This window comes from Anolis sagrei, chromosome 8 (genome assembly GCF_037176765.1).
Source record: "Anolis sagrei isolate rAnoSag1 chromosome 8, rAnoSag1.mat, whole genome shotgun sequence".
In the NCBI taxonomy this organism is placed as follows: Eukaryota; Metazoa; Chordata; class Lepidosauria; order Squamata; family Dactyloidae; genus Anolis; species Anolis sagrei.
Window position 1 is genome coordinate 4,131,272 of NC_090028.1, and position 13,419 is coordinate 4,144,690.

Genomic DNA, 13,419 nt, shown 5'->3' on the forward strand with positions numbered 1-13,419 from the left:
TATTATATAGAAATATATATAATAGTAATATATGAAGTATTGTTATAGATATATATGTGTGTGTGTATATATATACATCACCAACCAGTGATCCAACATCCATCCATATATATATTGTGTGTGTGCATGCATGCATGCGCGTGTGTGCATGTGTCTACACTGCCATATAATCCAGTCCTAAGTAGATAATCTGGATTTTGCATGGCAGTGTGGAAGGGTTGACTTTGGGTCCATCTACACTGTAGATTTAATAAAGAAGAATGAAGCTGGTGAGGGGAGGAGAAAATCTATTTTCTGTCATTTTGAAAGTGGTTTTTGCCATATGTAAGCATGAGACCCCTTTCAGGGGGAGAAGGGCAGGGTATAAATATAGGAAATACATCTATATAAATAAAAATGTAATGTTTGTTTGTGGGATTAACATAACTCAAAAACCTCTGGACACCTAACAACCCAATGTATGTCCTTCAGTCCAAAAAAATTGATTTTGTCATTTGGGAGTTGTAGTTCACCTACATCCGGAGAGCACTATGGATTCAAACAATGATGGATCTGGACCAAACTTGGCACAAATACTCCATATGCCCAAATGTGAACACAGATTGAATTTGGGAGAAGTACACCTTGACATTTGGGAGTTGCAGTTACTGGGATTTATAGTTCACCTACAATCAAAGAGCATTCTGAACCCCACCAACGATGGAATTGAACCAAACTTGGCACACAGTTCTCCCATGACCAACAGAAAACACTAGAAGGGTTTGGTGGGCAGTGTCCTTTGGTTCACCTACATCCAGAGATCACTGTGGACTCAAGCAATGATGGATTTGGACCAAACTCTAAACAAATACTCAATATGCCCAAAAGTGAACACTGGTGGAGTTTGGAGAAAATAGAATCTTGACATTTGGAAGTTGTAGTTGTTGTGATTTATAGTTCACCTACAATCAGAGCATTCTGAACCCCACCAACGATGGAATTGGGCCAAACCACCTACACAGAACAGCCATGTGGGCCACAGCAACGCGTGGCAGGGGATGGCTAGTTAATAATATAATATAAAATATATAATTATAATATAATGTAATATAAAATATATAATTATAATATTGTATTATTATTATATTGTATTACATTCTAATATTATAAATATTATATGTATATTTTATTATTATATTATTCGTAAAGCACAAGGATGCCAAGTTAAGAAAGGTGACTTACTAGCTAATATTTACATGGCTCTTGTGTCTCCTCTCATCCTTCTCTTCTGCAGCTAAACATCCCCAGCTCATAGGGATTCATGGTCTCCAGTCACACTCTTCCTCTGGACCCCTTCCAGCGTAGAGTCAATATCCTTCTTGAATTACTTTGTCCAAAACTGGACACATTACTATGACTTCCCTCAATCTGGACATGAGACTCTTTACGATACAGCCCAAAATCCCATTGGATTTTTTTAGCTGCTGGATCACACGGTTGGCTCATGTTCAGAACATTGAGAAAAGGGAGCAGGACTGGAGGCTACGACTTGAAATAAAAGGTATGAAGATCGCTACCAGAAGTGTTTAGGATTTATAATATAGAAGGTCGGTCACCTGAGCATTGCCGTAGGGAACGTTCTGGCAGTAGTTCTTGATGTCCGACTTGCATGCCTCGTAAAGGTCCGGTTCCAATCGGATATCCTCAGTCTGCAAGACAACACAAACATTTTGTAAAAGCGGATATTCAAGGAAGGAGAATTCCAATGGCCATGGGGAGTCGAAACGAAAAACTCTTGAGATTGATTGAAAGAGAAAAGAAAGACAAAAATAGCTGAAAAAGGAGCTCAAGAAGAATGATATTTTAAATTTGGTGATTTAAATCATGATTATTGGGAGATATATATGTGTGTGTGTGTGTGTGTGTGTGTGTGTGTGAGAGAGAGAGAGAGAATGTAATATTTGTTTGTGGTATTAACATAACTCAAAAACCACTGGATGGATTACCACCAAATTTGGCCACAAGACGCCCCCAACATGACAAACTTGAAGTGCCGATGGAGTTTTTCAGATTTAACCTGGCATGGTGGGAATTGTAGTTCACCAAAAACTAGAGAAACTGTGTCCTCCGCCAATTTTTTTTTTTTTTGTCGTGTCAGGAGCAACCGCTCCTGTTGTGAGAGAATTGGCCGTCTGCAAGGACGTTGCCCAGGGGACGCCCGGATGATTTCTGATGTTTTATCATCCTTGTGGGAGGCTTCTCTCATGTCCCCGCATGAGGAGCTGGAGCCAATAGAGGGAGCTCATCCGTCTCTCCCGGGATTTGAACCTGCGACCTGTCGGTCTTCAGTCCTGCCAGCGCAGGCTTTAACCCACTGCGCCACCGGGGGCTCCTCCATCAATGATGGACCTGGACCAAACTCGGCCCACTGAACCCCCATGACTGACTCAACCAGCTGGAGAGGTTTGAGGGGAGTGGCTCACCATAGAGGGAGTTGTAGTTTACCCTACAGCCAGAGAGCACACTGAACCCCACCCATGAGGTATCTAGAGTAAACTTCCCCAACATGACAAACTTTAAGTACTGATGGAGATTTTCAGGGTTAACCTGGCATGGTGGGAGTTGTAGTTCACCCAAAACCAGAGAAACTGTGACCTCCACCGATGATGGATCTGGACCAAACTTGGCCCACAGAACCACCATGACTGACTCAACTAGATGGAGGGGTTTGAGAGGACAGGTTCACCATAGTGGGAGTTGTAGTTTACCCTACAGCCAGAGATCATACTGAACTCCACCCATGAGGCATCTAGAGCAAACTTCCCCAACATGTCAAACTTTAAGTACTGATGGAGATTTTCAAGGTTATCCTGGCATGGTGGGAGTTGTAGTTCACCCAAAACCAGAGAAACTCTGTCCTCCACCAATGATGGACCTGGACCAAACTTGGCCCACAGAACCCCCATGACTGACTCAACCTACTGGAGTGTTTTGAGGGGACTGGCTCACTCTAGTGGGACTTGTAGTTTACTCTACAGCCAGAGAGCACACTGAACCCCACCCATGATGCACCTAGAGCAAACTTCCCCAACATGACAAACTTTAAGTACTGATGGGAGTTGTAGTTCACATAGAACCTTATGCATTTTGTACAATTAAAATCTCCCAAGTGCCACCAAAGAGAGGGCACTGCTCCTGAATCTTCAGCAGAAAGCTTCATCAGACCAGAGCGGAGGATGTAGGACGGAGCTGTCTTGTTGTTGAGTCTTTAAATAGTGCTTAGGAGGAGCAGGCAGCTGCTGAGAAGCCACAATTAGCTCCTCGGGTTTATGCAGCCAAGCCCAGCTGTAGAGGAAAAGCACTTCACCAATGTGCGTGTGCGCATATCACTCCTTTCATGGTTGCCCATAAGAGCCATGAAATTCGGTAGGCTGTTAGGAATGGTGGGAGTTGAAGTCCAAAACACCAGGAGGGCCAAAGTTTGCTCATGCCTGTTCTAAATGCAACCGCACAACCCCTAATGCCACATCTATATAGATAAACATGTAATGTTTGTTTGTGGGATTAAGAAAACTCAAAAACGCCGGACGAATTGACACCCAATTTGGACACAAAACACTTATCAGGCCAACAAGGAGAGAAGGAGGGAGAGAAGAAGGGAAAGAAGGAGGGAAGGAGAGAAAGAAGGAAAGAAAGGTAGAGAAGGAAGGAGAGAAGGAGGGAAAGAGGGAGGGAAGGAGAGAAGGAAAGAAAGAAGGGTAGAGAAGGAAGGAAGGAGAGAAGGAGGAAGAAAAAGAGGGAAAGAAGGAGGGAAGGAGAGAAAGAAAGAAAGGTTAAGAAGGAAGAAAGGAGAGAAGGAAGGAGAAAAAGAGGGAAAGAAGAAGGGAAAGAAGGAGGGAAGGAGAGAACGAAAGAAAGAAAGGTAGAGAAGGAAGGAAGGAGAGAAGGAGGGAAAGAAGGCAAGAAGGAAAGAAAGAAGGGTAGAGAAGGAAGGAAGGAGAGAAGGAGGAAGAGAAAGAGGGAAAGAAGAAGGGAAGGAGAGAAGGAAAGAAAGAAGGGTAGAGAAGGAAGGAAGGAGAGAAGGAGGAAGAGAAAGAAAGGCAAAGAAGGAAGGAAGGAAAGAGGTAAAGAAGGGGGAGAGAAGAAGGGAAGGAAAGAAGGTAAGAAAGAAGGGTAGAGAAGGAAGGAAGGAAGGAGAGAAGAAGGGAGAGAAAGAGGGAAAGAAGGAGGGAAGGAAAGAAATAAAGGTAAAGAAAGAAGGAAGGGGAGAAGGAAGGAGAGAAAGAGGTAAAGAAGGGAAAGAAGGAGGGAAAGAGAGAAAGAAGAAAGAAGAAGGGTAGAGAAGGAAGGAAGGAGAGAAGAAGTGAGATAATGAAATAAAAAAGTGAAAGAGGGAAGGAAGGAGAGAAGGAGTGAAAGAGAGAAAGAGGGAGGGAGGGAGGGAGGGAGGGAGGGAGGGAGGGAGGGAGGGAGGGAGGGAGGGAGGGAGGGAGGGAAGGAAGGAAGGAACCAAAGAGCAAAGGAAGCAAGAAAAGAAACAGGTAGAGAAGGAAGAAAGAAGAAGGGAAAGAAAAAGAGGGAGGGAACGAAGGAAGGAGAGAAGGAAAGAAGGAGAGAAAGAAGGAGGGAAGGTTGGCCACAGCAACGTATGGCGGGTACTGCTAGTTTATATAAATAAAATGTAATGTTCGTTTGTGGGATTAACAGAACTCAAAAACCACTGGACGAATTGCTGCCAAATTTGGCCACAAGACACCTACTAACCCAAGGAGTGACCATCACTCAAAAAACATGGATTTTGTCATTTGGGAGTTGTAGTTGCTGAAATTTACAGTTCACCTACAATCAAAGAGCATCCTGAACCCCAACAATGATGGAATTGAACCAAACTTGGCACATAGGACTCCCACAACCAACAGAAAATTCTGGAAGGGTTTGGTGGGCATTGACCTTGAATTTCAGAGTTGTAGTTCACCTACATCCGGAGAGCACTGTGGATTCAAACCATGATGGATCTGGACCAAACTTGGCACAAATACTCCATATGCCCAAATGTGAACACAGATGGAGTTTGGGGGGGAAAGATCTTGACATTTGGGAGTTGTAGTTACTGGGATTTATAGTTCACCTACAATCAAAGAGCATTCTGAACTCCACCAAAGATGGAATTGTACCAAACTTGGCACATAGGACTCCCACAATCAACAGAACATTTGGGAAGGGTTTTGTGGGCATTGACCTTGAATTTGGGAGTTGTAATTCACCTACATATGGAGAGCACTGTGGATTCAAACAATGATGGATCTGGACCAAACTTGGCACGAATTCTCCATATGCCCAAATGTGAACACACATGGAGTTTTGGAGACGTAGACCTTGACATTTAGGAGTTGTAGTTACTGGGATTTATAGTTCACCTACAATCAAAAGCATTCTGAACCCCACCAACAATAGAATTGGACCAAACTTCCCACACAGAACCCTCATAAGCAACAGAAAATACTGTGTTTTCTGGTGGTCTTTGGCAACCCTTCTGACACCTTGTGACCCCCTCCAGGTTGAGAAATGCTGCCATAAGGTCATCCAGTCCAACTCTCTTCACCAGGGCAAGAAAACATAATCAAAGCCCTCCTGACAAAGAGCCATCCAACCATAGATATAGATAGACAGATATGATTCACACACACATATATTATGACAGATATAATATCCTAGATTTGAAAGGGACCCTTAAAGGAGGACAATGATGTATGATAATCTCCACATCAATACTGACAAAGAAACACCAAGAAATATTGTTTACCCACAAGTATAAAGACATTACATAGATTAGAAACCAACACTTTCTCATTATATTGTCGAAGGCTTTCATGGCTGGAATCACTCAGTTCTTGTGGGTTTTTTCGGGCTATATAGCCATGTTCTAGAGGCATTTCTCCTGACGTTTCGCCTGCATCTATGGCAAGCACCTCACCTCTGAGGATGCTTGCCATAGATGCAGGCGAAACGTCAGGAGAAATGCCTCTAGAACATGGCCATATAGCCCGAAAAAACCCACAAGAACTGACTTTCTCATTACTTTATTTTCCAGATCACCAGACTGGGCCACAGCAACGCGTGGCAGGGGACGGCTAGTCAGTTATACAAAAACCCTCTGCTAGGACAGAAACGGAGAGAGAGGTTTACTCCTTCTCCTGGTTCCAGAGAGTTGGCAGAGCCAGTCATTGCAATGGCTTGGGAGGGCCTTGGCTCTGTGAAAGGCGCCGAGTGGTGGCAGAGTGCCTGGGAAGGCCAGCAGAAGCCCGCCAACCACAAGAAGCCCAATTTAGACTATCGGGAAAGATAATTACAAACCGGCAAAGGAGTGGCAATGCCAGGCTGGCAGGGAAGTGTTTTGCTGTGGGAGGGCCGGCTTGAGTCCTTACCATTTCAAGCTCCTCGACTCGGAGCTGCTTGCGGCACTTGACGGAGACCCGATGCTCCTTGGCGTCCTGCAACGTGTCGTTGCGCACTGTGGTGCTCAGGCAGATCACCACATCCACCCTGGGGAAAAAAAGGGGAAAAGGGAATTATAATACCTTGGAGATCTGCAACTCGGAGCACAAAAGACTTTGGCGGATTGGCAAAGGCAAAAAGGGCCAGATTAGGATCTGGAGGAGAGACCCTCGTCATAGAATCCTAGAATTCGGAGGGACTCCTAAAGGACATCTAGTCCACCCTCCTTTTTATTTATTTATTTACGACATTTATACACCACCCTTCTCAGAGCGGCTTACAAGATATATATACATACAATAGATGAGCTATATACAATGAAGGATATTGGTGAACCTCGCTGAATAAAGCTTTGTCAAGAAAACCCTAAAATAAGGTTGACGTAAATCAGTATCAACATAGAATCAGCCAGCACGTCAACGACTTAAATCAAGACATAGTTTTCTTAGATCTACAGAGACACTCGCTGGAACACCTCAGCAAGCGAGAGTCCAAAAGTGGCAGGCCCAAACCCAGCACCTCAATCCATGGGTGATACCAGATGAGAGACACCCCCTGGGCACACAGAAGACTGGGCGACTTGGAAGGCGCTGAACAGACTGCGCTCTGGCATCACGAGATGCAGAGCCAATCTTAAGAAATGGGGCTACAGGGTGGAATCCTCAACATGCGAGTGCGGAGAAGAGCAAACCACTGACCACCTGCTGCAATACACCCTGAGCCCTGCCACATGCACAATGGAGGACCTTCTTGTGGCAACACCAGAGGCACTCCAAGTGGCCAGATACTGGTCAAAGGACATTTAACCAACTACCAAGTTTGCAAAATCTGTATTTTTTTTCTTTTTCTTTTTAATCTGTGTGTTTGTTCTGTTCTGTTAGAATTGTAACACAATGGTATGGTTGCTGATGACAAGATAAATAAATATAGAATCCTAGAATCCTAGAAACACAGCCACATCTCTTGCCACCGCCACTATTTCCCACCTACTTTTTCTTGATGTTGGGGCACAGCTTCAGCACGTCCTCCTTGCAGGCCATTTTGAACTTGTACGAGAACCGGAAATCTTTCATTTGAACCTTTGGGAAGAGAACAAGGTCAGATACAAGGACCCATATGGATGCTTTCTCCACCCCAAGCCCAGCCGTTATATGTTCCTCCTCCTCTCCATGCCAGAGAAGAGTAAGGTGTGATGTGTGGATGCATAAATGAAATTGCATGATTGGGTCCTGGCTAAGAGCCTATTAAGGCTTGCCAAGACGGACGATACCATCCTAAGACCTAAAATAGTATTATTGAGGAAATGAAAAGAGCTAATGGAGGAAAATGGCTAAGCTGCTGACATAACTGACCTGGAAGATGTTGATGTAAACAACATGTTTACATAGCCAAAAATAGTAAGGAAATCAGAAACAATGACGGCCTGGGCAAACTTGGGCCCTCCAGGTGTTTTGGATTTCAACTCCCACAATTCCTAACAGCCGGTAGGCTGTTAGGAATTGTGGGAGTTGAAGTCCAAAACACCTGGAGGGCCCAAGTTTGCCCAGGCCTGCTTTAAAGGGAAGTTTATTTATTTATTTATTTCACAGTTTTGTATACTGAGCTTCTCAACCTCGTTGAGGGACTCAGCCTGGTTTACAGCCATAAAAACATATACATTCATTTAAATATCATATATCACAAATTACAAAACAACTTTAAAAACACTAAATATAAAACTACAGTGGTCAGTCGTCCTAATAAGATGGATCTATATCCACTTCCATCCAGAGTCCTATGGTGTTGTCTCATTCCTCGAAGGCCTGACTCCACAGCCACGTCTTCACCCGTTTCCTAAATGTTAGGATGGATGGGGCGGTTCTGGCCTCCAGAGGGAGAGAGTTCCAGAGTCGTGGGGCCACCACCGAGAAGGCCCTGTCCCTCGTCCCCACCAGCCGCGCTTGCGAGGCTGGTGGGACCGAGAGCAGGGCCTCTCCAGATGATCTTAGTAATCTTGATGGTTCGTAGGGGAGAATACGTTCAGAGAGGTAAACAGGGCCAGAGTCGTTTAGGGCTTTATAGGTCAACACCAGCACTTTGAATTGTGCTTGGAAGCTAATTGGCAGCCAGTGGAGCTGGTGTAACAGCGGAGTGGTGTGCTCCCTGTACCCAGCACCCGTTAGTAATCTGGCTGCCGCGCGTTGGACTTGCTGCAGCTTCCGGGCAGTCTTCAAAGGCAACCCCACGTAGAGAGCGTTGCAGTAATCTAGACAGGATGTAACCAAAGCGTGGACCACCGTGGCCAAGTCAGCCCTCCCAAGGTACAGACGCAGCTGGCGCACAAGTTTTAATTGTGCGAAAGCTCCCCTGACCACCGCTGAGACCTGGGGTTCCAGGCTCAGCGATGAAACCAGGAGAACTCCCAGACTGCGTACCTGAGTTTTTAGGGGGAGTGTGACCCAGTCCAGCACAGGCTGTAACCCCATACCCTGTTCGGTCTTACGACTGACCAGGAGTACCTCTGTCTTGTCTGGATTTAGTTTCAATCTGTTGTCCCTCATCCAGTCCGAGACAGCGGCAAAGCACCGGTTCAGGACCTGAACAGCCTCCTTAGTGGTAGGTGGAAAAGAGTGATAGAGTTGGACATCATCTGCCTACAGATGACATCGCACCCCAAAACTCCGGATGGCAATGTTGAAGAATGCAGAGACGAATGCTTGCCTGCCTCCTTGTCCTGAGCCAAGCGTAGAGGGATCCTCGGCCATACTCACCAGCTGAAAGTGTGTGACTCCGATGGCGCACTTCTCATTCATCTCCTTCTGGTGTTTGTTCTGAATGAGGCACTCCATGAGGTCTCCAGAGTCGATTTGGTTGTCTGCCATTTCCTGAAAGGGAGAGGGAAGGGCGAGAAGGACATACGCTGACTATACCTGCCAGGAATCCGCCTCTCTTCCTGGCAGCCTCTGGGCTGCAGTCAAGGAAGGAATTGACGTTGCTCTTGTTGTATGCTTTTGCATCAACTCTGATTGATTTTTAATTCTTTCCCAGTTTTTATAGTTGCCTTTTGCATTTTGTTTTACGCTTGCCCCCTGTGACTTGCTGACAAGTGGTCACCTGGCTGGCTGTTATGTGTGTGTTTGAGTAATATTTTAATAAATAAAAATATTTTAATAAATATAATTTTAGAATATTTTATTACATATATATATATATATGTAATATTTTATTACATATAGAATCATAGAATCATAGAATCAAAGAGTTGGAAGAGACCTCATGGGCCATCCAGTCCAACCCCCTGCCAAGAAGCAGGAATATTGCATTCAAATCACCCCTGACAGATGGCCATCCAGCCTCTGTTTAAAAGCTTCCAAGGAAGGAGCCTCCACCACACTCCGGGGCAGAGAGTTCCACTGATGAACGGCTCTCACAGTCAGGAAGTTCTGCCTCATGTTCAGATGGAATCTCCTTTCTTGTAGTTTGAAGCCATTGTTCCGTGTCCTAGTCTCCAAGGAAGCAGAAAACAAGCTAGCTCCCTCCTCCCTGTGGCTTCCTCTCACATATTTATACATGGCTATCATATCTCCTCTCAGCCTTCTCTTCTTCAGGCTAAACATGCCCAGTTCCCTAAGCCGCTCCTCATAGGGCTTGTTCTCCAGACCCTTGATCATTTTAGTCGCCCTCCTCTGGACACATTCCAGCTTGTCAATATCTCTCTTGAATTGTGGTGCCCAGAATTGGACACAATATTCCAGATGTGGTCTAACCAAAGCAGAATAGAGGGGTAGCATGACTTCCTTAGATCTAGACACTATGCTCCTCTTGATGCAGGCCAAAATCCCATTGGCTTTTTTTGCCGCCACATCACATTGTTGGCTCATGTTTAACTTGTTGTCCACGAGGACTCCAAGATATATATATGTTTGTGTATATGTGTGTGTATATATATCTGTGTGTATGAGTATATATGTGTGTGTATATTTTAATAAATAAAATATTTTAATAAATATCATTATATAATATTTTACTACATACATATATATGCAATATTTTATTACATATATATGTATGTGTGTGTATGTGTGCATATCTATATGTGTGTATAATATTTTAATAAATAAAAATATTTTAATAAATATAATTATATATTTTACTACATACATATATATGCAATATTTTATTACATATATATGTATGTGTGTATATGTGTGTGTATATTTTAATAAATAAAATATTTTAATAAATATAATTATAGAATATTTTATTACATACATATATATGTAATATTTTATTACACATATATGTGTGTATATGTGTGTGTGCATCTATATTTAATAAATAAAATATTTTAATAAATATAATTATATATTTTACTACATATATATAATATTTTATTTCATATATATGTGTGTGTGTATATATTTGTGTGTGTGTGTGTGTGTATAATATTTTAATAAATAAAAATATTTTAATAAATATATTTATAATATTTTATTATATATATATGTAATATTTTAGGCACTTACGTGGCAGAAGGTCTGGATGATGGGCTCACAAGCCCGCATCAACAAGGCTTCAATCTGGATATCCTGCCGGAGACAGAAAGCATTAAATCCAACCGGGATCCCTAGAACATCTGTATACAGAAGGTTGGGTGCTGCCGTGCAGACGGCAATTTTAGGCCCCTTAAAAAATCAGATCATCTTCTTTGATAATTTGGAGTCTATGGCAGTGAAGAAGGGGCCTTTTGACAAACTATAACTGTGCAGTTGTGTTTATGGGCGAGATACGGATGTAGAATCAAAACAGGGATTGCATGGTTTTAGTTCAGAGAAACGACAGTGTTTTTGAGTCATGCACACCTTTAATAAATACAGAGTCAAGCCTGGACACTACACCTTCCCCAGTGGGACAAAGGCCACTCACCTCCGACTCCAGCTCCGTCAGGTTCCCAACGATGTCTCGGCACTCAGCAACCAAGTCGTCTAAATGGTCCTGGAGGCATTCTAGTTCCTATAGAATAAGGTAAAAGGATCTTCACGCAAAATATGTATAAACCTCACACCACTTGTGAGAATCCCCCTAAAAATGCACAAGTTCATGCCTTTGGGGCGCCCATTTCCCCTGCTATATTTCAATCAACTCAGGCCCTGGTTCAAAAATGACGAGTTGCTGTGAATTTCAGGGATGTATGGTAATGTGCCAGTAGCATTCTCTCCTGACGTTTCGCCCACATCTATGGCAGGCACCCTCAGAGGTTGTGAGGTCTGTTGGAAACTAGGCAAGTGAGGTTTATATATCAGCCAGACTTTGAAGCTGCAAGGCTATTCAATGCTGATCAAGCTGGCCAATTGCAACATTCACACTTGCCTCCAACATACAAGAGTTCTTTATCCCACTCTGGACATTATTCCACAGATATATAAACCTCACTTGCCTTGTCTGTTTGAGGTAGGTGTTAACGCAATTGGCCACCTTGATGAGCATTTAATGGCCTAGCAGTTTCAAGGTTTGGCTTCTTACTACCTGGGGGAATCTTTTGTTGGGAGGTGATTAGCTGGCCGTGATGGTTTCTTGTCTGGAATTCCCCTGTTTTTGAGTGTTATTCTTTATTTACTGTTATTATTTTAGACTTCTTAAATACTCATGGACAGATTTTGTTGATTGTCATGCTAACTGTGGGAGTTGAAGGTGATTAGCTGGCCGTGATGGTTTCTTGTCTGGAATCCCCCTGTTTCTGAGTGTTGTTCTTTATTTATTGTTATGATTTTAGGCTTTTTTTAATACTGATAGACAGGTTTTTTTGATTTTCATGCTAATCAAGGTGGCCAATGGCAACATTCACACTTGCCTCAAGCAGACAAGAGTTCTTTCTCCCACCCTGGACATTATTTCATATATATATTCCGGCCATGAAAGCCTTCGACAACAGACCTCACAACCTCTGGGGATGCCTGCCATAGATGTGGGTGAAACATCAGGAGAGAATGCTTCTGGAACATGGCCAGACAGCCCTGCAAACTCACAGCAACCCAGTGATTCCGGCCATGAAAGCCTTCGACAACAGACCTCACAACCTCTGGGGATGACTGCCATAGATGTGGGTGAAATGTCAGGAGAGAATGCTTCTGGAGCATGGCCAGACAGCCCTGCAAACTCACAGCAACCCAGTGATTCCGGCCATGAAAGCCTTCGACAACAGACCTCACAACCTCTGGGGATGCCTGCCATAGATGTGGGTGAAACGTCAGGAGAGAATGCTTCTGGAACATGGCCAGACAGCCCTGAAAACTCACAGCAACCCAGTGATTCCGGCTATGAAAGCCTTTGACAACAGACCTCACAACCTCTGGGGATGACTGCCATAGATGTGGGTGAAATGTCAGGAGAGAATGCTTCTGGACCATGGCCAGACGGCCCTGCAAACTCACAGCAACCCAGTGATTCCAGCCATGAAAGCCTTCGACAACAGACCTCACAACCTCTGGGGATGACTGCCATAGATGTGGGTGAAATGTCAGGAGAGAATGCTTCTGGAACATGGCCAGACAGCCCCGCACACTCACAGCAACCCAGTGATTCCGGCCATGAAAGCCTTCGACAACAGACCTCACAACCTTTGGGGATGCCTGCCATAGATGTGGGTGAAACATCAGGAGAGAATGCTTTTGGAACATGGCCAGACAGCCCTGAAAACTCACAGCAACCCAGTGATTCCGGCCATGAAAGCCTTCAACAACAGACCTCAAAACCTCTGGGGATGCCTGCCATAGATGTGGGTGAAACGTCAGGAGAGAATGCTTCTGGAACATGGCGAGACAGCCCTGCAAACTCACAGCAACCCAGTGATTCCGGCCATGAAAGCCTTCGACAAGACATTTATATAGTTCTTATCTACGAACCAGAGCTCCGCTACCCTCATCCTCTTCTTTGTTCTCCTTTTTAATTTGTGTCAAAAATATATTT

The 13,419-nt window shown here is 44.0% G+C and overlaps 1 protein-coding gene across 1 annotated transcript in view; it reads right to left on the bottom strand.

Moving 5' to 3' along the window:
* GLG1 (golgi glycoprotein 1) overlaps positions 1–13,419 on the bottom strand; it is a 167,676-nt gene that overhangs the window by 25,468 nt on the left and 128,789 nt on the right. The window contains exons 13-18 of the mRNA XM_060788388.2: positions 11,380–11,466; positions 10,980–11,042; positions 9,225–9,338; positions 7,465–7,553; positions 6,405–6,522; positions 1,596–1,688 (exon numbers count right to left, since the gene is read on the bottom strand). Of these exons, the coding sequence (XP_060644371.2) occupies positions 1,596–1,688; positions 6,405–6,522; positions 7,465–7,553; positions 9,225–9,338; positions 10,980–11,042; positions 11,380–11,466 (564 nt within the window). The remainder of the gene's footprint in view (positions 1–1,595; positions 1,689–6,404; positions 6,523–7,464; positions 7,554–9,224; positions 9,339–10,979; positions 11,043–11,379; positions 11,467–13,419) is intronic.